The 24,983-nt window shown below is 35.6% G+C and overlaps 4 protein-coding genes and 1 pseudogene across 4 annotated transcripts; 3 read left to right on the plus strand and 2 right to left on the minus strand.

The window, feature by feature from the left end:
- On the plus strand, window positions 1–3,096 carry LOC147410968 (receptor-like protein EIX1). Its single transcript, XM_086442397.1, is given in 3 exon segments — window positions 1–1,632; window positions 1,635–1,964; window positions 1,967–3,096. Coding segments are annotated over 3 exon segments (2,706 nt in total). The 5' UTR covers window positions 1–150; the 3' UTR covers window positions 2,861–3,096.
- A 1,082-nt stretch (window positions 3,097–4,178) lies between these two features.
- LOC147410969 (UDP-glycosyltransferase 71K1 pseudogene) lies at window positions 4,179–6,012 on the minus strand (annotated as a pseudogene).
- A 7,884-nt stretch (window positions 6,013–13,896) lies between these two features.
- Window positions 13,897–15,685, minus strand: LOC147410970 (UDP-glycosyltransferase 71K1-like). Its single transcript, XM_086442481.1, is given in 3 exon segments — window positions 13,897–14,648; window positions 14,651–15,005; window positions 15,007–15,685. Coding segments are annotated over 3 exon segments (1,293 nt in total). The 5' UTR covers window positions 15,613–15,685; the 3' UTR covers window positions 13,897–14,316.
- A 3,026-nt stretch (window positions 15,686–18,711) lies between these two features.
- LOC147410971 (uncharacterized) lies at window positions 18,712–19,188 on the plus strand. The gene has a single exon (XM_086429890.1). It carries the CDS (start codon window positions 18,712–18,714, stop codon window positions 19,186–19,188), a length of 477 nt encoding a protein of 158 aa, XP_086286016.1.
- A 78-nt stretch (window positions 19,189–19,266) lies between these two features.
- LOC147410972 (uncharacterized) lies at window positions 19,267–23,065 on the plus strand. The gene is made up of 5 exons (XM_086429978.1): window positions 19,267–19,437; window positions 19,573–20,232; window positions 20,371–20,477; window positions 20,974–22,073; window positions 22,212–23,065. The coding sequence occupies exons 1-5, from the start codon at window positions 19,267–19,269 to the stop codon at window positions 23,063–23,065; spliced, it is 2,892 nt and encodes a 963-aa protein (XP_086286104.1).
- The last annotated feature ends 1,918 nt before the right edge of the window (window positions 23,066–24,983 follow it).

The following is a 24,983-nucleotide window of genomic DNA, read 5'->3' on the forward strand; positions in this document are numbered from 1 at the left end:
AACTTCTACCAATCCCAAACAAACTTTGTTTTCACCCTTTCCTTTTTCCTCTTTCTTTTAACTTTCTCAAATGTATAAATACAATTGGCCTATATATATTGGAAAATCCTATTGACATTCTCATCTCTCTAATACTAATAGTTATTGATGATGGAGAAATCCATACTTGTTGTTGTTCTTCTGCTTGGGCTTCTCTCCATTGCCAACACCATCAATTTCACTTTCTCTTCAAATTCATATTCAGATGTGTTTTGCATACAAACAGAGAGACAAGCTCTGCTTAGCTTCAAACAAGCTCTCCAAGATCCTTCAAATGTGCTCTCCTCTTGGTCTTCTGCTCAAGATTGTTGTAAAACATGGAAAGGTGTACGTTGCCACAACACCACCCATCATGTTGTTGGCTTACACCTAAGGGGTTACGACTTCCTGAATGGATCATTTTCAATGCTGGGTGGTGAGATAAGTCCTTCTCTTTTGGAGTTGAAACATCTAAATTACTTGGACTTGAGCTTCAATGCTTTTGGAGGAATTTGCATTCCATCTTTCCTTGGATCGATCCAGAATCTGATATATTTAAACCTCTCTGAAGCCGGTTTCAGTGGCAAAGTTCCCCATCAACTTGGAAATCTATCAAGTTTGCGTTACCTTGATTTGGGACGTAATTTTAAATTAGATGCTGAGAATCTTGAATGGCTTGCTCATCTTTCTTCTCTGCGATACCTCGATATGAGTTATGTAAACCTCACCAAGGCATCTGATCATTGGCTGCAGGAAATTAATATGCTCCCTTCTTTATCAGAGTTAAACCTTAGACTCTGTAATCTCATCAATGACATTCATTATCTTCCATATGTGAATTTTACTTCTCTTGTTGTCCTTGATCTTTTCGGAAACAATATTGGTCCTTTGATGCCAAATTGGTTATTTAGTCTCCATGGTCTTGCATCTCTCGATATTGGCTTCAATGGGTTTTTGAGTCCATTACCTGAGGCTCTTCAAAACTTGACCAACATTAAATCTCTTAGCCTTTCTTTTAATAATTTTAAGTCCACAGATATACCTAATTGGTTGTATAACTTTAGCAGTCTTGTATTCCTCGATCTTAGCGACAATGATCTTCAAGGTACAATCTCGGATGCTATAGGTAACCTCAATTTGGAGTATTTAAATCTGGCTGCCAACCAACTTTTTGGTCCTATTCCGGAGGGTATTGGATGCCTTTCAAAACTAATTTCTTTGAGCCTCTCTAGAAATTCATTTGAGGGTGTTGTGTCTGAAATTCACTTTTCTAATCTCACCAGATTAGAATTTCTAAATATGGATTCAACCTCATTTGTTTTAAATGTGAGCTCCAATTGGATTCCTCCTTTTCAACTCTACTTCCTATGGTTGGGATCTGTAAAACTAGCAACCCACCAATTTCCAGCATGGCTTCGTACACAAAAGGATCTTTATGAACTAGACTTTTCTAACTCGGGAATTTCAGATATCATTCCCACATGGTTTTGGAATTTGTCTCCCCAATTTTCCTATCTAAATCTCTCCCATAACCACATCAAGGGGGAATTGCCCAAGTTTTTGAAGTCTGATTCTGTCGTCTACTTGCAATCCAACTCCTTTGAGGGCCCACTACCCCGACTCTCCCAAACATATCTGAGTTGGATCTTTCCAACAATTCACTTTCCGGACCTATTTCTGAGTTACTATGCAATTCAGGGAACAACAGCAATCGGTTGCAACTTCTTGATCTCTCAGAAAATCATCTGTCTGGAGAAATTCCTAATTGTTGGATGTATTGGCCATATCTGTCATACATAAATTTGGGGACCAACAATTTAAGAGGAAATGTTCCAAGCTCCATGGGTTCTCTAATTCAGCTCGAATCATTACACTTGAGCAACAATAATCTCTCTGGAGAACTACCTTTGTTCTTACAAAATTGTACATACTTGAAGATTATTGACCTCAACAAAAATGGATTCTTTGGAGTCATACCAAATGGGTGGGGAAAATCTTACCAAATCTTTTGGTACTTGGTCTTCGTTCAAATAAGTTCAATGGTGGTATTCCTCTAGAACTATGTTATCTCATTTCTCTTCAAATATTGGACCTTGCGCATAACAATCTATCGGGAACCATTCCTCGATGTTTCAACAATCTAAGTGCTATGGCCACCAAGCAAAACTCAAGCGAACCAATTTTTCTCTTCGGATCAGAATATTTGCATGTTGAGAAAGCATCGTTGATGATGAAAGGAATGTTGCTTGAATATAGCAACACTCTTAGACTTGTAGCAAGCATGGACCTTTCAAGTAATAGTTTGTCTGGAGAGATTCCTGAACAGCTAACAAATCTGTTGGGGTTGATATCTTTGAACTTGTCTGAGAATTGTCTTACAGGGAAAATCCCTGAGAAAATAGGCATCATGGATTCACTGGAATCTCTTGATTTATCAGTAAACAAACTGTCAGGAGTCATTCCCCAAAGCATGGCCAATTTAAATTTTTTAGAGCGCTTGAATTTGTCATATAACAACTTGTCAGGAAAAATTCCTACGAGCACTCAACTCCAAAGCTTCAGTAAGTTAAGCTATGTCGGGAACCAAGGACTTTATGGACCTCCACTAACGGAGCACTACAAACGAGGTGAAGCATCTCAAGATTCTAATGATGGTGATGGTGTACAAGAAGGTAAAGGTGACCTTGGGATTGAAATAGAAAGTTTTTATTTAAGCATGGAATTAGGAGTCGTGGTGGGCTTTTGTGGTGTGTTTGGTGTTTTGGCATTCAAGAAGACTTGGAGAGTCACTTATTTTCAAGTTATCGAGGATGTGAAGGACAAAGTTTGTACTCTGTTTTAGTAGTAGATAAATAATTTAGGTAGAATTCTAGAGAACCTATAATTTATGCTTTGCTTGTATTCGTAACTTTTATATCTCTATTCTGTTCTTTTGAATAATGCAAGGATGTTATTGCTTTGAAAATAATTATCTTTGAGTGTCTTATAGTCAAATTAAGGAAAAAAATTCCCAAGTGCACTTCAAACTCTAGTAATAAAACAATTTTTTTTTAACGATAAATTCTAAAGCTATTCATCACTTCTTGGTCCAATAACACATTTTGACTTACTTTACATGATGGGTAGCTAGTGGATATATTGACGGATATGATCATGAGATGATGAGATATGAGATATGTAAGATGGTCAGTTTTTATTGCAAGTTTTGACTATATGATTGGTTTCATACTAAAACTCCAGATCCTATAGTACCTAATGAAATGCTCATAATTAACTGGGATGAAATGTGTGGTTTATTTGTACGATTAGATCATAAATAGTCAACTTTGAAGTTATTGAAGTATGATTACACACTCAACGTAAGGGCATCTAATTGTATACTGATAGATTGCACGTGAGAAGCCTTGTTAATATCTACTATCAGAAAAATCACTACATCAAAAATGGCAAAAAACTACTGCTCAAGAGTTGTTTAAAAAAAAAAATGACTGCTGAAAACGTCGCAGCAACAGTCATTTTAAACAGAGTCGTCTTTAATAAACGACTGTCTTGAGCAGTCGGCAAAAACGACTATTGTTAACAGTCCTTAAAAAAAGTCTAGTTCCAAAAATATGACTGTTTATAGCTGTTATTTTTTCTAGATTTTATAATATAAAATAATTATTATTCTGGATTTATAATAAAAAAGTAGGCTGGTCCTTGCGTTTAAGCCTCACACATGATCATGTATTCCTCTGTGAGGAAAAACTATAGCTAACCAACCAACCAATTGACGAATCAGTAATCAGAGACATGGGCAACATACATCGGTGAGGAAAAAATATATATAAAGCTCAATTGGTAACAAGAAACAAAGCTCAAACATCATCCAAAATATGATCTACCCATATTTTTTTGCAAGTGACACTTCTTAAAAATTGAGTTAGTTTGTCTATTAAGAACAAATGTGGTATATATGGCAGAAGAGCTGTGCTGGAGTGACTCCACAAGACATTATGTTTCACACTGTACGTGCTGATGAGTACAACTGTACAAAACCATTGATGTTTCTCACTTGAATCTCGAGGAAAAGCATCAACGAGATTCCACATACACATCCACATCAATAGAGTCACGTCTACATTTTCCATAGCAAAATATGGTCAAATTAATCACCTCCCTGTAGAAATGACAATGCTAAAAGCATAAAATATAATAATATAATATAATATAGAATGTATTACAACATGACAGAATATTAATATGACTTGTTTAAATCACTTCTTTATTGAAAGTTGGGGCAATCACTTTCAAAACCAACGAGTCAACTCAACTCCACCTGATAAAGTTTTGAGTTGACTCGACAAGTTCTATAACTATCAGTCCAAATTCCAACCCACCTTTCATAAATAATAAATAATGTATGTAGAAGAAATACATTATTACTGCTAATAAAAGTAGGAAAAAATATCCCCCATTGATAGCTCACTACCTGCTAATTGGGACCCACAGTGACTCCATCTATCACAACCTCAATAAAGTGCCCCAACGATTCGAACGAAGATCCACCATCCATCACAGCATCCCTGCTATTTTTTCCCATCTCTATGACCTTCTTCCTGACGTTGTTATCACTGTCCATCAAGCATCCCACTCCTCTCTCTATTTCATCTGCCATCACCACATCATCAACGTTATGCATCTTATAATCCAATTTTAGCTCCACAGCCAATCCCAACTCCCTCACCATCACAAACGCGTTGAGTTGCTGCTCTGCATACAGTGGCCACGTCAGCATTGGTATACCAAACCACACACTCTCCAATATTGAGTTCCACCCACAATGAGACACAAACCCACCAATTGCTTTGTGCGCCAATACTTTCACCTGTGGGATCCACCCACACACTAACCCCCTCTCGACCGTGCGATTCAAGAACCCATCAGGCAAAATTTCCTCCAGATTCGTTGCATCAATTGGTGGAGCCAAGCCTCCCTTCTTAGGTGGCTGACGCAACGACCACAAGAACCTGTGCCCACTTTTCTCGATCCCATGTGCTATCTCTTTGACTTGTGGTGCACCGAAGTACCCTATACTCCCGAAGCACAATAGCACCACAGATGATTGAGGCTGGTCATCGAGCCATCTCATGATTTTGCCATGATGGGTCTGGTCAGCTCGTAAATGGGTCTTACCTTGAAGATCAATTAATGGTCCGACCGCATAGACCGGTGGGTTTCGACCGTTCTTGAACGAGTTGAGTGCATTTGGTTCTAAATCGACGAACGTATTTACGATAATACCCTTGGTTTCTCTACACCTGCGACTATGATAGAGTAACCAGTTGTACGCGTCATCCATCTTGTTCAACAAAGGGGAAGGCAACACTGTTGAGGGAACTGGGTTTACGAAACTCGGGATTTTCAACTCAGTTACCGAATCAATCAACTCGGAGGTAATCTGGGTATGAAGGGTTGGGAAGTGAAGCGTGAGACCAAGGTTGCCAGCACCGGATGTGAAGAAGAGGTAGGTCGGGACACCGAGTTCGTTTCCTACATCAATGAGAGTGGTGAAGAAGAAATCAATGACTAACCCAGCGAGTCTGACTGAGTCAGAATCGGATGACATGAGTTTGGTGATGATTGTGTGTTTGATGTGAGGTTTGTAGCTTTCGAACAAGAGAGATACGAAGGTCTCTATGGCACAATTTTCTAGAGATGGTGGGTTTATTGGAGGGATGTGGATGAAGCGGATTCTAGAGGTGTGGGGGTGGAGAGTGATTCTATGTAGGAGCTGATGTTAGAAGCCAAGGGTTCTTTGATGATGAGAACTGTGATGGAGAGATTATCTTCTCTGTCTAATAAACGGTTTGCAAGCTCTAACATTGATACAAGATGACCAGCTGCTGGTGCTGGAACAAAAACAAGCTCTTTCTTCTTCTCCATCACCTCTATCTACGTCTTGTTCTTTCAGTTTTGTTTCCTAGATTACTTATTGGAAGGAGAGCTGCTATTGGCACTTAAACTTTTATTTATTATACCCCAATTTTTTAAATTATTTATTACACACCAAGTTCTAAACTAAAAATTAAAAAGATATTTTCCAAAATGTGGACAACTTATGTGAAAATTCCAAATCTGATACACTATTCATTTTGATTCAAACCATGTTTTCGAGTGAATTCATCTCTTTTATAATCAATGAATTCGATAATAAATTACTAGCGAGATTATTTATATGGTAAAGTCGTTGGTATTTTATCAATGAATTTATTGATTATAAAAGTGACGAATTCATTGAATAAACATGTTTTGAGAAGTAAAATGAATAATGTACTAGACTCGAAATTTCTTCATGTTCAATACACGAAATGAAGATTTATCCAAGAGTAAAACACAACCTCGACACACTACAGAGGTTCGGCTTAAATTATATTTAAACTCAATATTACAAAACATTAAAATACTCATTCAAATTATTTCAATGCTTGTTTCAATTATGATTAGACTCATATAAAATCATAGACCCAAAAAGTAGAAATCAAGCATTAAAAAAATGAGAGAGCTTCTACTTATACCCCACATTTTTACTTATTCTCACTCATCCAATTATTTTCTTTATTTTCAATGAGGTGTGATAAGTAAAAGTTAGGGTTCCAATAGCAACTATCTTTATTTTCCAAATTGGATTTTTTTGTTGAACTCTTTGATTTGACTTTAGCTTTTTGAAATGGTAAGATAAGACTGAGAATTGGGTCCCTTAAATTTTAACAAAAAATGAGTTGACATTTCAACTTCATTTGGGTGTTGTGTGGAGCTGTTTTACATTTTATTGGTTGATTGTCATTCCTTCCAAGAAAAAATAAGATGGTCTCCATGGGTATGAAACCAAGTGGCATCTATAATTAGTTAGAGCCAAGCAGGGGCGGAGTTAGGATTTTCTTGTAGTGGGGGCAAACTATGGTAAGTTGTATAATGAAAATAAATGATTTTAGGGGGAAATTAAGAGGTTTTTAGTTAGAAGTTGAAGAAAACTGACATCTAGGTCATTTCCAATTAATATTTGAGAAGTCCTAGTCAAGAGGCAATGTCATCAACAAAAAATTGAAGAGGTGAGAGAGTGGGAACAAATGGAGCATGTAATTAATTTAAATTATAGGGATGTCTCAAAGTTCTATGGGGACAAATGTGGCATGTTATTTATATTTTCAAATAAAAATTTAGCCTCACATTGAGGCTCTCCAACAAACAAACGGTTGATATGATATAGGTTTTCAAGAAAAATGTACCCCTAGAAAAAAAGAAAAATTCTATTGGTTCTTAGGCGATCAATATTGATTTTTAGAAAATATTTGTTATTTGTCTTATCTCAATTGTTTGTTTGATGGAGGAGTTGGAATCTAGCATTTTCAAAAATAATAAAATGAAAAATGAAAGTAATGTAATTGTCCCTAGGCGGATTTGTGACTTATAATCCAAGACATTGAATGCATTTTTTGATGTGTGGTTTGATTCGAATTATCCAACTAATTAAAACAGTATTCTGGTGAAGCTTATAAAACATTAATAAGATAAAGACAGGGGCAGAGCCAAGATTTTTCTATAGTGGGGGCAAACTATAGTTAGTTGTATAGTGAAGATGAATGGATTTAGGGAGAAATTAAGAGGTTTTGAGTTAGAAGTTGAAAAAAATGATATTTAGGTCATTTCTAATTAATATTTGAGAAGTCCCTATCAAGAGGTAATGTCATCAATAAAAAATTGAAGAGGTGAAGGAGTGGGGACAAATGGGGCATGTTTAATTGAAAATATAAGGGTGTCTCAAAATTCTGTGGTGGCAAAAATTGGAGAGAGGTGAGGGTGTAAGGGTAAATGGGGAGAGAGGAGAGGGAATGGGGACAAATGGGGAATGTAATTAGTTGAAAATATAGGGGTGTCTCAAAGTTCTGTGGGAAAAATAATTGAAGGGAGGTGAGGGTGTGGGGGCAAATCGGGAGATAGGTGAGGGAGTGGTGCAAATGCGACATGTAATTAGTTGAAAATATAGGGTGTTTCAAAGTTCTGTGAGGAGAATCCCCTGGAGCCAAGTTGACCAAAAAAAGCTGCCACATAGCCAGTGTTAAATCACATCAAAAGAGGTGAGGAAAATAAATTAAACAATTAAGAAAATTTATGTCTTTTGAAAAAAAGGTAGATTCCTAAATAATTACAGTTTTATGTATATTGACTAAACGTTATTAGTATTGTTGTATTCCGAAAATATTAATGTATATTGCGAATTGGACATAAACGACCTCAAAAGCTTAGTCAATGTGATTGAACTAAAACTTGTAATGTAAGTTCTTCTTTGCATTTTTCTTCAGAATTTTTATCGGTTGCACAGGTCAACAAACAGGGATTAAGATGGCCTTCTTCTCCATCTTCTTTTTCCTTATTCTTCTCCAACATTCTAGATAAATTCTTCAATTTGATGTCATGAGATGAGATATATATCTTCAAGTTCCCATCATTTTCTTCTTCCTTGATCCAAAGAAAATGAGGTATAAGGACTTTCATTTGGATTTGATGAGCTAGTATCAAATTCCAAACTCTTCTCATTTTCTTACTAAAGGGAGAAAGAAACGCTTTTTTTTTTTTCATTATTATTATTTTTGCCTTTGTTTTCCTTCTTCGTTTTGTATGTGAACAAGGATATTTAACATTCTCTACCATATATCATCCATGAACCATTATAAAAGTGCGTCCACAATTTCAAGACCATCTACATGATAGATATATTATATCCTTGCATCTACAAGTTGGATTCTTCAACTTGATGAGGTAGTACCATCATTTTTTTTCTAAAAAGAGATGTACTTAGATAAATATCTGGAATGATAAATGATTTATGATGGATAGAGAAAACTTAGGTTCTCGACTGATTAATGGGACAATCACTGCAGCCTTGTGTAGTAGCTAGGCCACGTTGGATGTAATAAATAGATGGATGGATTGTTAGATTGTTGAATAAATGAAAACAACATAACTCTCGGTTGGAGGGTACTACCATACATTTATTTGTATTTTCGATAAAAAGAAATTTTGTATATATATGAGAAGTGTTTAAGGGACATTAGTGAAAACATATGTAAAAACAACCATTCTTCAAAATATGAGTTAGAAGTTTCAGATTGAGCTGATTTTATGTGGGATAATCTATATGATGAGAAGATCATCCTCACAAAACAAAACAAAAAAAAACCAGCCTAATCTAAACCTTCTAACCCCATCAAAAGTGATTTAGAATGGGACCGTTGATTCTTTTACCAATAATTTGTAAACCACTTTTGATGGATTTATATATTTTAGATTGGGCTGCATTTTTGTGAGGATGATCTTCTCATTATATAGATCATCGTCACAAAAAATCAGCTCAATCTGAAACTTCTAACCCATATTTTGAAAAATAATTGTTTTTTTACTTATGTTCTTGACCCCCCCCCCCCCCAACCCCCATGTGTGATGTGTGTATATATATATATATATATATATATGCAAGATAAAACTATTTTTATTTAATAGAAAATGGTCGTAGAAATCTTAAAAAGAATGATTCATTGTATATTTCTAGAATCGAAAGATCAATCTAGGATAAACCTTGGTGTTCTATTTTCCTTGGTAATATATGTTAATTTGAAAAGTAGTACTTGTGGGATCTGAGAATTTCTCATTTTCTTTCTTATGGAACATTTATGTGTAAATGTGGTTTTTGTATAATGTAGAGAGAGAGAAAGTAGAGTTTCGCATTGCATTGATTAATAGAATTAGATATAAGTAGTCTCTCCTAAGCTGATTAGTAATCATTGAGAGTCTATAGTCGTCAAATGAATGACCAACATAATTGATTCAAGTATTTAAACATTGGTCAATAGTCAGTTTGAGTTGGATAAATGGTCACCTAATTGTGGTATCTAAAACCGGCTATAAAAAAATCAAATAAGATCGATTGGATTCTGCACCAAAGGTTAAGTATTGAAATATCGATTTGTTATTTGTGGTAGCGAAGACCGGCTATAAAAAAAATCAAATAAAATCGATTGGATTCTGCACCAGAGGTTAAGTATTGAAATATCGATTTGTTATAACTAAGACGGTTATATCGACGTGTTCTTCAACAATCTTATCGATTACACCGTCATGTTTGTATTATGTATTTTTTATTGAGTAATTGCTGATAGATATTTTACTTTGAAAGCATGATAAAACCGATATTATTTTTACATGATAAAAATAATAGATTGATACTTATTATAATTATGTTATTATTATTTTTCTATTTAGTATTTATTCGAACGCTACCTTATAACAGAATTCTGCATAATTTAAATTCCAATATGATTATACGATGCATGTGTGATTAAATGTTAAAACGATAGATTTTTTGTTGGATAACTCTCGTTAATCACCTTATCATTCACTATTTCAAATTATTTGATTATTTAGGAGCCAACTTTTGAGGAACCAATTGATAAAGAGGGTCTGAGGCTGTGTATGTCTATGAGTTGTCGTCTCTATCTACTTAAGGAGTAGTTAGAGTTTAGGATTTTATATTTCAGTTTTTTAGGAGACTAATGCGAGGGCACTATGTGTCATTTTATTTACTATTACTTATTTAGTTATGTCCTTTGTTTTATTTTTGTGAGACATGCTTTTATGAGATTTGAGGATTATGGATCATGATTAATTTTTATGTTGGCATCTACACTTTGATTATTTGTTAATAATTTTTATTTATGTTGTGTTATAACTAGGGGTGCACATTGGATTGGGTAAATCTGAGATCCGAACCAATCCGAAACCTTTGGATTGGATTGATTCGAATTAAACACACCCACGGTTTGGGTACGAATCAAAGAAAATAAAATCCGATTAATTTGGTTCGGTTCCGAATTAGGATATAATAGAACCGAACCAATTATATATATATATTTAAAAAATAAAAAAAAATATTTTTATTTCTTTCTTTTTCTTCCTATTCGAAGAATTCTGAAAACAGAACCCTAGCCGATGTCGTTCTCAATCTCAATCTCAGTCGTCTCTCTCACTCACCTCACCTCACCGCCTTTCCAACTCATCGGAAAACGAAGATTGAACTCTCTCTCTCTCTGATTCAAAAAGCTTTGATAAATCTCTGAGCTATCAATCTCTCAGGTACCTTCAATTAATGGTAAATAAATTTAAATTCTTCTCGAATGGATCTTCAATATATTTCTTATTTGTTCAGGAGAATAACATAAAATGACTTAAATGCCATTATTTTAAACTTCAAGCCAAAACCCCTTCATTTTTCTTAGAGAATTTTTTTCATTTTCAACTTGTTGAACTCATCCTCTATCTCATCTTCTATAAAATCTATTGTTTTCTACTTATTGAACCTTATCTACATCAAATTTCTTAAATGAAATATAGAAAAATTTTAATTTTTTTATTACCCCAAAGTCCACACTTAAAAAAAGTCCTACTTGTTTTTAAGGTTTGAAGATTGGAGGAGATAGAATGTTTGGATTGAGAAAGAAGGTATCTATCTTCAATAAGTACGAGAACCAAGAACCAATCCGAACCAATCCAAACCAAGATTGGATTGGATTGGTTCAGTTCTATAGGGTAATTGGATTGGTTCGGTTTCAAATTTGTAGAACCGATTATGTTTGTTTCGGTTCCAATTTTGCCAAAATCCGAACCAATCCGAACCATGTGCACCCCTAGTTATAACTATTGAGAATTGGAATGTTGTCTTATTATTATCTGTAAAATGAGTTAGGTAAATTATCATGCATTGAGCTCTAGCAGAGGAATCTTTGGGATTTGTGTTAGATTGAGAGGGGGGTGTGACAATACTACTCATCTATACATACACTTTTTGGGACTACTAGGTCACAAGTTAGATTGTCTTGACTTTGAGTGTGAAGGCAACCACATAAGACCAATCATATTTCCCTTGCCCTACATACATTGCTTGTTTGTATTGTTTTGTACTATTCATATAGTTTGACTATACTATTGTTGTTACTATGCTACTCACCACCTTTAATTAGTTACGACAAAACAATTCTTGATCAATATATATTACTATTTAAATAATCAATATATGTTTTAATGATTGAAGCTCATTCTATTTTTAAGGATTCAAATTAATTCTATAATTACAATAATATTTTAATTTTTTTAGTCATTAAAATATTATTGTTTGTAATTGTAATATTCAGTAATTATTCATTATAATATTTATTTTTTTAGTACATACATGACTAATAGTTATTTAAGAAATAAAAAATACTTAATAATAAACGAAATGAGATTCTTTATGTGAGCAGAATTCAACATTTTGAGATCAGGTTCTCATATTATGAGAGCGAAGGGTTAGAGAAGGATTCGCTCCGTAAGCGCGAAAGTAAGGTTTAATAAAAGGATTGGATCACTAAGGGTAAAACTCTTGTTTAAAGTTCAGTGGGGGCATGCATGTCATTGATTTAAAAAGTGAAGGAGGTATATCTAATATTAATCAATATGTAGGGGCTTAATCACTAATATATATATTTCTTGAAGTCCAATGTCCCTTTCTTGGCTCTGCCCCTACGAAGGGTCCAATCCTATGTTACCTGATTCATGGGATCTCTTGGTTCGAATTCAGGTTTGCAATTCGTGATTCGCCACTCGAAAATGAACCCCATTTCTACGGGTAGATAGAGATGTGGACATTTGAAGGATGAAGTAATAAGTAAGTAAAAAAGATATTGAAGATGACCGATTTTTAGGAGAAAAAGATCAAGCTATTTTATTTATAAGTTGAATATGAGGGTATTTGGTCATTTTTCACTAGTCTATTAGTAAACACAAAGGTCCAAGGGGTATCTTATTAGTTTGAAATTTTAAGGGGATATCTCGAATAATATATACATGTAGAAGGGACTTAAAAATAATTAAAGTGAAACAGAATTCCTTAAAGAGGTGTGCTATTGGCACCCACCATATACTCTCCATGCCTACTTAGTTTTTTTTTCTTTTTTAAATGAAGAAATTATATTTTTACCCTTCTCCATACACTCACCATCTTCTCTATCTATCGATTAAAAAATCCAAACCATTTTCAAGTTATTTTATTTCTTTTACTTTTTTGTATTTAATCATCAAGGAGAATAGCAAAAAAAATCACTTAACCTCAAAATGATGATTTTGAATTAAAGAATTTGAAGAATTTTTTAAGTTGTGATCAGTAGGTTCTGACCGAAATTATTTTAGCAAATTCAATAAGTACCTATTGAACATAACTTCCTACTAAACATTACAAAATCGATTCGGTGGACTTCTACCGAACAAAACTTTCTAATGTTCAATAGAAAGTTACGCCCAATTGAATATTTACCAAATCTTGTAAAACAAATTCGATCTGAATCTACCCGAACAATATCTATCAAAAAATCTTTGTGTACTTCTGTAGGCTTTCACTGAATTAATTTTGTAATGTTCAATATATAATTATCTTTGTAGGATACTTGTCGAATCGACTAAAACAAATTTGGTTTGAAGCTATTGAGCAAAATCTATCTAAAACCTTCGAGTTCTTCGATTCGAAATCGTTGCTTTGAAGGTTTTAATAATGGATTTTCTATCTTCTTTGATGATTTAATGCAAAAAAATTAAAAATTAAAAAATAAAATAAGATTCTAGAAAAAAAATATATAAAACCTAATCTCTATTGTTCAATGTCTCACAAAATTCAAAAAGAGATGAATACGACGAAAAAGATTGAGAAAGAGAGGTAGATAGCGGAGAAGGAGAGAATGGATAGAGAAGATGGTGAGATAGTTGAGATTTTCATTTGGTGGATAAATAGATGGAGAAGATGGTAGGTGCGTAGAGTAATTCGACGTGGGTATCAATGAAATTTCTCCTTTAAAAAAACTTAAGTGGGCGAGGAGAGCCTCTATGGTGGGCATCGATAGTACAACTCTTTGATAAAATCACTACAATTAACGTACTGTACCATGAATTGATTCGATTCCTTTTAAGGAATTGGGTAACCCTGGTCCAACCCACAACTTTCATAACTATATGTTGAAAAAACACAATAGCATTAGCATGAGGAGGGGAAATCCTCCATGGATAATCACACTCACACAAGCTGCTAGTCTGGACCCACAGTGACTCCACCAATCAGATCATCAATCAAGTGTCCTAATGAAATGAACGAAGATCCACCGTCCATCACAGCTTTCCTGCTATTTTCTCTCATCTCTAGGATCTTCTTCCTGACCTCGCTATCACCGTCCATCAAACATCTCACTCCTCTTCTATTTCATCCGCCATCACCACATCATCACTGTTTTGCATCCTATAATCCAATCTCAGCTCCACAGCCAATCCCAACTCCCTCACCATCTCAAACGCATTGAGTTGCTGCTCCGCATAAAGTGGCCACGTCACCATGGGTACACCAAACCACAAACTCTCTAATATCGAGTTCCACCCACAATGTGATACAAACCCTCCAATCGCTTTGTGGGCCAATACTTCCACCTGTGGGACCCACCCACACACCAACCCCCTCTCCATCGTTCGATCCAAGAATCCATCAGGAAAAACTTCCTCGAGATTCGTTGCATCACTAGGTGGGCCAAGCCTCCCTTCTTTGGTGGCTGACGCAAAGACCACAGGAACCTGTGACCACTTCTCTCGAGCCCAAGTGCAATCTCTTTGACTTGTGTTGCACCGAAGCACCCCATACTCCCGAAGCACAATAGCATCACGGATGATGGAGGCTGGTCATTAAGCCATCTCATGATTTTCTCGTGATGGGTCCGGTCGGACCGTAAATGCGCCTTTCCTTGAAGATCAATTAATGGTCCGACCGGGTAGACCGGTGGGGTTCGACCGTCCTTGAACGAGTTAAGCGCATTGGGTTCTAAATCTGCGAACGTATTTACAATAATACCCTTGGTTTCTCTGAACCTGCGACTATGATAGTGGTACCAATAGTATGCATCGTCCTTCTTGTTCAACATGGGGGAAGGCAAAACTTTTCGGAGGAACTGGGTTGACGAAACTCGGGATTGTCAACTCAGTTACCGAGTCAATCAACTCGGAGGTGATCTGGGTATGAAGGGTTGGGATATGAAGCATGAGACCAAGCATGCCAGCACCAGAGGTGAAGAAAAGGTAAGTTGGGACACCGAGTTCATTTCCTACGTCGATGAGAGTGGTGAAGAAGAAATCAATGACTAACCCAGCGAGTCTGACTGAGTTAGACTCGGATGAGATGAGTTTGGTGATGATTGTTTGTTTGATGTGAGGTTTGTAGCTTTCGAACAAGAGAGATATGAAGGTCTCTATGGCACAATTTTCTAGAGATGGTGGGTTTATTGGAGGGATGTGGATGAAGCGGATTCTAGAGGTTGTGGGGGTGGAAAGTGATTCTATGTAGGAGCTGATGTTAGAAGCCAAGGGTTCTTTGATGATGAGAACTGTGATGGAGAGATTATCTTCTCTGTCTAATAAACGATTTGCAAGCTCCATCATTGATACGAGGTGACCCACTCCTGGTGCTGGAACAAAAACAAGCTCTTTCTTCTTCTCCATCTTCTCTATCTTCCTGAGCTTTCTTCTTGCTTGTTTTAGTTTTGTTTGTGAAGGTTTATTTTCCAAATTAGATTTTTTATTGGATTTTTTTTTTAATTTTTTATGTTAATTTATTGGAATGATAAGATATGTTTGAGAATTGGGTCCCTTAAATTTTGGAAAGTTGTTTCTTTCACATTTGACATTTCAACTTTAATAATAGTTCGGGTGCTTTGTAGCTGTTTTACATTTTATTGGTTGATGCTCACTCCTTCCAAGAAAAAATAAAGAAGATGGCCATTGGTGTGAAACCACGTGGCATATATTATCAGTTAGAGGAAAGTAATGACCAAAAAAAAAAAAAAAAAAAAAACTAATGTCATTGTCAAATCACGTCAAAACAGGTGAGGAGAATAAAGCAATCGATTTTAGTCTTTTTGATAAAATAAAAAAGGGTAATTTAGCGAAAACGCTATCAAATTATTTATTGGTATCAGATTTGCCATAAAAAATAAAAATAAAAATAAAAAAAAGATTAACTTTACAATCTTGACTAAAAGTCAAGTACTACATGAAAATTGAAAAATTCGATAGAAAAAATTGATGGGTCAAACTTATAAATTTTAGAAATTGAATTTTAATTGTTTAGGACCATCGAAATTCTTGATATTCTCAGATTTTATGATTTAGAGTTGTCGAATTTCTCTTATCCTTCATTAATTTGATAGTTTCAATTTGTCGAAAAAATATATTTGATAATAAAAAATTTGACATCAATTCAACCTCTCAGTTTGTCAAATTTGAGCTTTTTTCACATTGTGAAACCTCCCCTTTTTTTTTAATGTATTTAAGGATGAAAATTTGATTTTATTCTAATTTTGATTTAATCATTTAAGTTTTAAAGAATTTTAAGAAAAAGAAAATTTCATCATTAATTCCTTAAAAAAATATTGACTTTGGGTCTAGAGGGATATGAACCCAATCCATTTTTTTTATAATGATTGGTAAGCATGTTTTTAATTAGTGATATGTAACTCGATGCTGGTGGGATTTGAATCTAAATGTTAGAAAATTATTGAAAATAATTATATTGACAAAGGTTTGTTTTGAAAATTAGTTAAGTCTAGTCTTATGATTGAAGATCAAGGTGAATCTCAAGTCAAAGCCAAACATAAAGTTGAAGAATTCTTTCAAGACCATTTGATTCCTTATATAGGATGGTAAGTGACTTAAAGACCCTTTGAATTACAAATGATTACAGATTTCTAGTCAAAATTATAATTTTGTTTAAAATTTTGAAATGAGAAAATTTGATTTTAATTGTACACCGATCAATCGACATTGATTAGAAGATTAAATCAGATTGAGATAAAAATTGATCGATCAACCACAATTTTAGTTCATGTAAAACTCTATGATTTTTCTCTATAAAAGGACTATTGTTCTAAGTTATCATAGTAGATTTTCTAAGGAAATAAAGAGGAAAATGATCTCATTTTGAGTACTCTAAGAAATTAAAGAATTTTCTCAAACCTACTATTCAAGTGTCTATTGATGAGAGTTTGAGAAATTTCGACTAAAACCAAAATCAAATTTTATTTATGTTTACACTACAGTAAAATAGGTCTATAGCGACGGTCATGACCGTCGTTATAAGGAAAAATATCGTCACAAAATGATAGAGCGACAGCCACCCTGGCCGTCGGTGGTTGTCGCTAAAAGCTCCATTGATGTACGTATTATCGACAGCCACTGCTTCCAAAACCGTCATTCATTAGGTACAAGACTTATAATGACAGCGACTATTGGTCGTCGCTATAAGAACTTTTGAAAAAAAAATTGATTTTACACATGCCCCCCCTTTCACATGTTGCTGAATATTGGATATACCACTATGTTTTGAAATTGATGATCTAGACCCCAACTACCAACATGAAAATACCCAGATGCCCCTTGTTTTCAACTTTCATAAAATAGAACAAGCAACCATGAATTACAAACATGACAATCCATATTCTGCCCCTTGTATAGCTATTACAACATGAAATTGATCATTGTATTTTCTTAATACATGCATTCTACATCAAGCAAGCAAAACCACAAATCAAAATTTAAGTTTAAACAAAAACTAGATTAAAATAAAAAATGAAAGTGAAACAGAAATGGTACCTAGCATGTTTTTAAGTTGTAAATTGCATGGGATGCAAGACATGAATCAAAATTCATCTATTGTGAGTTCACAGTGGCAATGGGAAGTGGATGAGAATGCAAATACTTGTTTTTGACTTTTGAAGTCAGATACATCCCATATTCGTAGCGATCCATCCTTTGATGATGTTAAAACTGTCTCCTTTTCTCTAGGATGCCACTCTCCACAAGTCTATCATGTAGCGGTAAGAACCATATGTTTTATTCCATTACTACTACTCAAGTCAAGAATATGAAACTTGATTATGGTTCCCTACTTCCCTTACATCCATTGTAGTAGTTGAGAAAAATAATCATTATTGTTTCTTAGAAGTAAATCAATTTCTACTTAAATAATAAAGATTTCAAGAATTATTTGGCCCCAAACCAAACCAAGTGTACCAAGTAAATTTCAAGAATTATTTACCTCAGCAGGGACCATGGGAGCATTCACAGTAGTTGCAGCAAGTTCCCCTCTTAATGCTCCAACTACGACTTCTATGATTTCAATGGCTACACCTTCCTGGAAAATTTTATGCAATATGGATTAGATCAAGGGAGGTAGGATCATGTTAGATAGTTGTCAGAGAAAATGTGTACCTGTGTTTCCTTGATGTTCGTTCCAAGGTGAGGTATGACTGTGACATTCTCATGTTGTACTAACTTGTTATCTTTCGGTGGGGGTTCCTTTGTAAACACATCAAGTACTGCATGTCCCACATTCTAAGACCAAATATATTCTAGCAAGCTATGGCATGAAAATATTTTGAATGTTAAATTTTTCCAAAGCAGATTTAGAAGACTATACCTAAGCAACGACTCCACTATCAAGTGCCCTCACCAGATCATCTTCTATTGATTTCTTTCATGGCATCAGAGCAGTAACGCTCCTGACAACCTTAGTTTTTACCTTTCTTCTTCTAGCCAATATCTATGGCAGAAAAGCAAACCAAGCATGCGGATGAAAAATATGACAATCCAAACGATCCTCTTCACCTTCACCACTCCGATCAACCTGGAGTTGTGCTTGTCACTCAATTATTGAATGAAGAAAACTACAGCACCTGGAGCCGTGCCATGCTCATGGCTCTCAGCATCAAAAACAAAGAAGGCTTCATCAATGGAACCATTCAAAAACCACCAACTACATCCACCACAGAACTCCAACAATGGACGCGCTGCAACAATCTCATGAAATCATGGCTTCTCAATTCAATCTCACACAATATTGGAGCAAGTGTAATATACAACGAGGTTGCTCATGAAATTTGGACTGACTTGAAGGAGCGTTTTTCACGCATCAATAGTGTCAATCTCTTTCATGTTGAAGAAGCAATCCATGATTGTAAACAGGACAGCATGACCATTGGTGCTTATTACACCAAGCTGAAGGACCTTTGGGATGAATGAGACACACTGTGCTCTATTCCAATTTGCACTTGCGGCACTGTGAAAGAGGTTCTGCAATTTCAACAAAGTCAAAAGACTATGAAGTTTCTCATGGGCCTTAATGAAGCCTACGCTGCAGTTCGGGGACAAATTCTACTAATGGTTCCACTTCCCACAGTTAACAAAGCTCATTCTCTTATTCTCCAGGATGAAAGACAACGAGCAGTATCAAAGGGAAATGCACCTGTGTCTGACATTACAGCTTTTGCTGTAAGGAACAACCCACGAAATTTTGGAAAAAATTTCACACAAAAGAATCCTAATTTGAAGTGTGAGATTTGTGACAAATTTGGGTACACCTCAGAGACTTGCCGAGCACATCTTAAGTGTGATTATTGCGGTTAGAAAGGTCACACCATTGATATGTGCCGGAAGTTGCAGAAGATGAACTCTGTCGGTGGTAAACCTGATCAACAAGAGCGTAAGAACTATTCCTCTAAAATCAATCATGCTGATGCCAATACAGCAACACCTCCCACCTCCTTCACCCTCACAGCAGAACAGTACCAGAATCTAATTACACTTCTCAACAGCAATAAGCCTAATTCCATGGCTAATCATATTGGTAGTGCATCCGCTATGAGTGACCTCTCAGGTACAATCTTTTGTGCCTCTGTTTTTGGTGAAGGAATGTGTTGGATACTTGACACAGGAGCCACAGTTCACATGATTTGCTCCCCTGATTTGTTAACTACAAATTCTCAAGTTACCAACCGAACTGTCCACCTTCCCAATGGAGCAGTGGCTGCTATCACACATATAGGCAGCATCCATTTTGACGATTTTGCATTGCATGATGTGCTTTGTGTTCCAACCTGTAAATTAAACCTGATTTCTATTAGCAAGCTTGTTCGAAGTTCCCATTGCCTTGCTATATTTACTAATAATGTCTGTATGCTTCAGGACCAACGATCGGGGAAGATGATTGGGATGGGAACTGAACGAAGTGGACTATACTACCTTGATACTCCGAAGAAAATCAGATGCAGCTCAGTCACTGCAACAGTTTGTCATTCCCCGAGACTTTGGCATCAACGCCTTGGTCATACTTCAAATAAAAATCTTTGTTCGATTTCTCATTCCGTTAAAGACATGATTTTTTGTGATATTGATGATTGTTTAATTTGCCCATTGTCTAAACAGACTCGTTCTCAATTCCTATTAAGTTCTATCAATACTCATGCACCATTTGAATTAATTCATGTTGATATCTGGGGAGGGTACCATATTCCTACAATTAATAGGGCACGGTACTTTCTCACTATTGTTGATGATCATACTCGATGCACATGGGTTTATTTGATGCATCATAAATCAGACACCCAAAAATACATCACCACATTCATCAATCTAGTTGAGACACAATTTTCTTTGAAAGTTAAAATTATTCGCAGTGATATCGGTTCCGAATTCACAATGACAAAATTTTATTCAGAAAAGGGAATCATTCATCAAACTAGTTGTGTCTCCACCCCACAACAAAATGGAGTAGCCGAACGAAAACACCGTCACCTTTTTAATGTGGCACGGGCCTTATTATTTCAAGCTAATCTTCCTAAGAAATTTTGGGGGGATGCCATCTTAGTTGCACTTATCTCATCAACCAAACTCCTACACCAGTACTTAAAGGCAAAACACCTTTTGAGATGTTTTTTCACAAACATCCCACCTATGATCATTACGAGTTTTTGGGTGCTTATGTTTCGCATCCACACACCATCATCGCCCCACAAAATTTGATGCCAGAGCCACACGTTGTCTCTTCCTTGGGTACCCATATGGTCAAAAGGGATATCGGGTTTATGATCTCTCAACCGGTAAAATCTTTGTTTCACATGATGTTTCCTTTCATGAGACCATTTTTCCTTTTCCTTCTTCCATTACAAGTTCTCCAATGGTGCTTCCTCATACTCAATCACCAACATATGATGATGACATCTCCAATTCACCTTCTCCTTCCAATTCCAACACCGAACCATCTTCACCGGAACCTAACTCTCCAACTCCCTCCGTTGCCCCAAATTCCCCAATACCATCCTCTTTGTCACCCACATCGTCCTTGTCCCCTATCACACAAATTCCTCCCTCACGGATGACACGTACTACACAAGCACCTAGTTATCTTCGTGAGTATCATGTTGGTATTTTTCTTCTTTCAAGGAATGTTTCATCATCTAACTCGGCGTTGACTAGACCTACAGGTATCACTCACCCATTATCTGATGTGCTTTCTTATGATAAATTATCAACCAAACACCATGCCTTCACCATTTTCATTTCAGTCGAAACAGAACCACGATCCTTTGAACAGGCAGTCCATGATCATAAATGGCGTCTTGCCATGCAACAAGAGCTTACTGCTCTCAAGGCTAATGGAACATGGTCTCTCCAACCATTACCTCCTGGGAAGAAGCTAGTTGGATGCAGATGGATATACAAGATCAAATTCAAACCCGATGGTACTGTTGAACGTTATAAAGCTCGATTGGTAGCAAAAGGATACAGTCAAATAGAAGGACTAGATTACCATGAGACTTTTGCTCCAGTTGCCAAACTTGTGACTGCTCGTCTCCTTCTTGCTGTGGCATCAACTCAACATTGGCACCTTCATCAACTCGATGTCAATAATGTTTTCTTATATGGAGACCTTGATGAAGATGTCTACATGTCTTTACCCCCTGGTTTCGGACGAAAGGGGGAGACACGAGTTTGCAAACTTCACAAATCATTATACTGTCTCAAACAAGCTTCTCGTCAATGGTTTATCAAACTTTCAACAGTTCTCAAACAAGCTGGCTATCAACAATCCAAAGCTGATTATTCATTATTCGTTCGATCCCAAGGCGGTAAATTCACTGCTCTCCTTATTTATGTAGATGATGTTATTTTGGTAGGAAATAACCTATAAGATATTGAAGATACCAAGTTGTTTTTAAATGATCAGTTTAAATTGAAGGATCTTGGACAATTAAAATACTTCCTAGGCATAGAGGTTGCTCGATCCAATAAGGGCATTGCTCTTTCACAACCGAAGTATGCTCTTGAAATTCTTGAGGATGCTGGATACCTTGGTGCAAAACCAGCCTCTTTTCCCATGGAACAAAACTTGTCTCTCAATGAGTTTGATGGTGACTATATTAGTGATCCTTCTTCATATCGAAGACTTGTTGGGCGGGTAATTTACTTGACCATCACACCGCCTGATTTAGTGTATGCAGTCCACATTCTAGGCCATTTTATGGACAAGCCACGAGTTCCACATTTAGAAGCAGCTCATCGTGTGTTGCGTTATGTTAAACACACGCTAGGCCAAGGAATTTTTCTTCCTACAACTAGTTCCATCAAATTAAATGTTTTTTACAATGCAGATTGGGCTAGGTGTCGCGACACTCGACGATCAGTTACTGGATACTGCATATTTCTTGGCAAATCATTGATTTCTTGGAAAACCAAAAAGCAAACCATGGTGTCGCGATCCAATGCAGAAGCTGAATATCGATCCATGGCTGCAACTTGTTGTGAGATTACTTGGTTGAAATACATTCTACAAGATTTGGGCATCAAGCATTCACATCCTGCAAATCTATATTGTGACAATCAAGCAGCACTCCACATTGCTTCAAATCCGATTTTCCATGAGCGAACAAAACACATAGAAATTGATTGTCATCTCATACGAGAAAAGATTCAAGAAGGAATGATCAAAACAGCTCACATATCCACATCACATCAGCCAGCCGACATTTTTACAAAGCCATTGAGCTTGTCACAATTCTTGACTTTACTTGGCAAGTTAGGAATTATCAATATACATTCCAAACTTGAGGGGGAGTGTTAAGGAATGTAAAAGGAATATAAAGACAGTTAGTGCATAAAATCTGTGATCTCCTTAAATTATGCACAGTCAACTTTTATTGTTTGGATTTCCATTTACATTGCAATGTAAATTAGGCAATGACAGTGTATAGGCTTTAATTTAGAATTCAAAATTGGTCTCTGTGTTGTATATATATATATATATATATCCCTCTCCTTTTAATAAATATAGAAGAGAGAATATTGATTTCTTTCATCTTCATCTATAACTCCACCCCTTGCAACATTAACAATGTGGACTCCCTTCTTCATCTTTGCAAAAGTTTCGTCATTGAAGACCTTTGAAGTAGTTGGAGTGAGTGGCATATGAAGAGAAAAAGAAATAGAGAGAGAGAGAGATGAAATCAGCTATGGAGATTGCCTTGTCAAAAGAGGCCAGGTCAACACCAATAACACGGGCCTTATCAGCAGGGGCATATGGATAATGTGCAACAACATACATCCATAAGCCTTTCACACATCTAGCAACTTCGGATCCAACTTTTCCAAACCTTATGATTACCCATGTTTTCCCAACCAGGGAGACACCAACATACTTGTTGCTTTGCCATTTTCCCGCAAAATTCATCAATCTGCATTCAAAGTTCTCTTATCAATAACAACAATCAAAACATATTATCTCATCTGGTTTAAAGAAAACCATCTGCTCCATAGAAATTACATAATTCTAAGGAATGCAAAATCATCCATGATTTCTAATAAAAAAACAGTCCAACAGAATAAAATGTTATGACATGAAGTTTATCAAATTCATTAGAAGTAATTACATCGAAACCACAGAGACAATAAAATAAAAGCACGTCTTATTAAAAGAGAATTACCTCATTTAAAAATTAACAATACCTTATCTTTTCCCTCCTCCTTTAAAAATTACCTTATTTAAATAAAATAGAAGTCTGAAAATGGGATCATGCCCCCTACTCTCACGTAGTAACTCATCATGGGGGCATGCTTACATGTGAAAATCAAATAATCCCTTCTATCATCACAGACATTATCCCTTCAAGTCACCTAATAAATTTATAGGTTACCATGTCATATCTCCTTATAATAGTGAAAAATTACATACCACTTTGCAAACCCAATAGAAATACTCCATCCGAATCAACGGGATACGAAAAGATCGAAATAGTATAGGAATTATACATCAAATGAGTTCCATGGCTAAACTTTGAGTTTTTCTATACCTTGGTGCAATTTCAAGTTATCTCAATTTACCTCTAAAGATATGCTTAAATCGCCACTCGTACCCATGAACATCCTCAATGATTTAAGTCCTGAGTTGTGATTGATTGGGCCATGTCGTAAAGAACAAATCCCTGTCACACCCATAAATCACTTAACACAAAAATAGAAAATAGACCATTTACTAGTCACTTTTTTATCTCAAAAAGTCGAATTAGCATTAAAAATGGAAACGACGTCAATTTTAAGGTCCTATTGGGCCGAAAAAGTAAATTTTTGTTAGAGATAGAATTTGTAAAATTTGACTATATCATTAGATCTGAAATAAAAAAATTATATAAAACAGAGTATTCACTCGTCACTTTTGGAGTCCGGACGGTCAAGTTATCGTCAAATGAAACAATATTAAATATACTAATTTCGTCTTGTCAGCATATATAAATAAATTTTAAATAAAAATCACTATTCATCTTCTCTTCCATCGCATAAAAACCAGTTGAGAGTTTAAAAAAAAAATTATTATTTTCCTAACTATCAACCTTAGATTCGTCGCGAATGGGTAGCCATCGATTTTCGATGAAGATGGAAAAAATATCTACAGCATCAACTTCTACAAAATCCACCCATTTTTTTTTTCTTTTTCTCTTCTCTTTCTTCTTATTTCATTGAAAATTAATCAGAAACATAATGGGAGT

The sequence above is a fragment of the Akebia trifoliata genome, chromosome 1, assembly GCF_017979445.1.
Source record: "Akebia trifoliata isolate Shusen 1 chromosome 1, ASM1797944v1, whole genome shotgun sequence".
Classification (NCBI taxonomy): Eukaryota; Viridiplantae; Streptophyta; class Magnoliopsida; order Ranunculales; family Lardizabalaceae; genus Akebia; species Akebia trifoliata.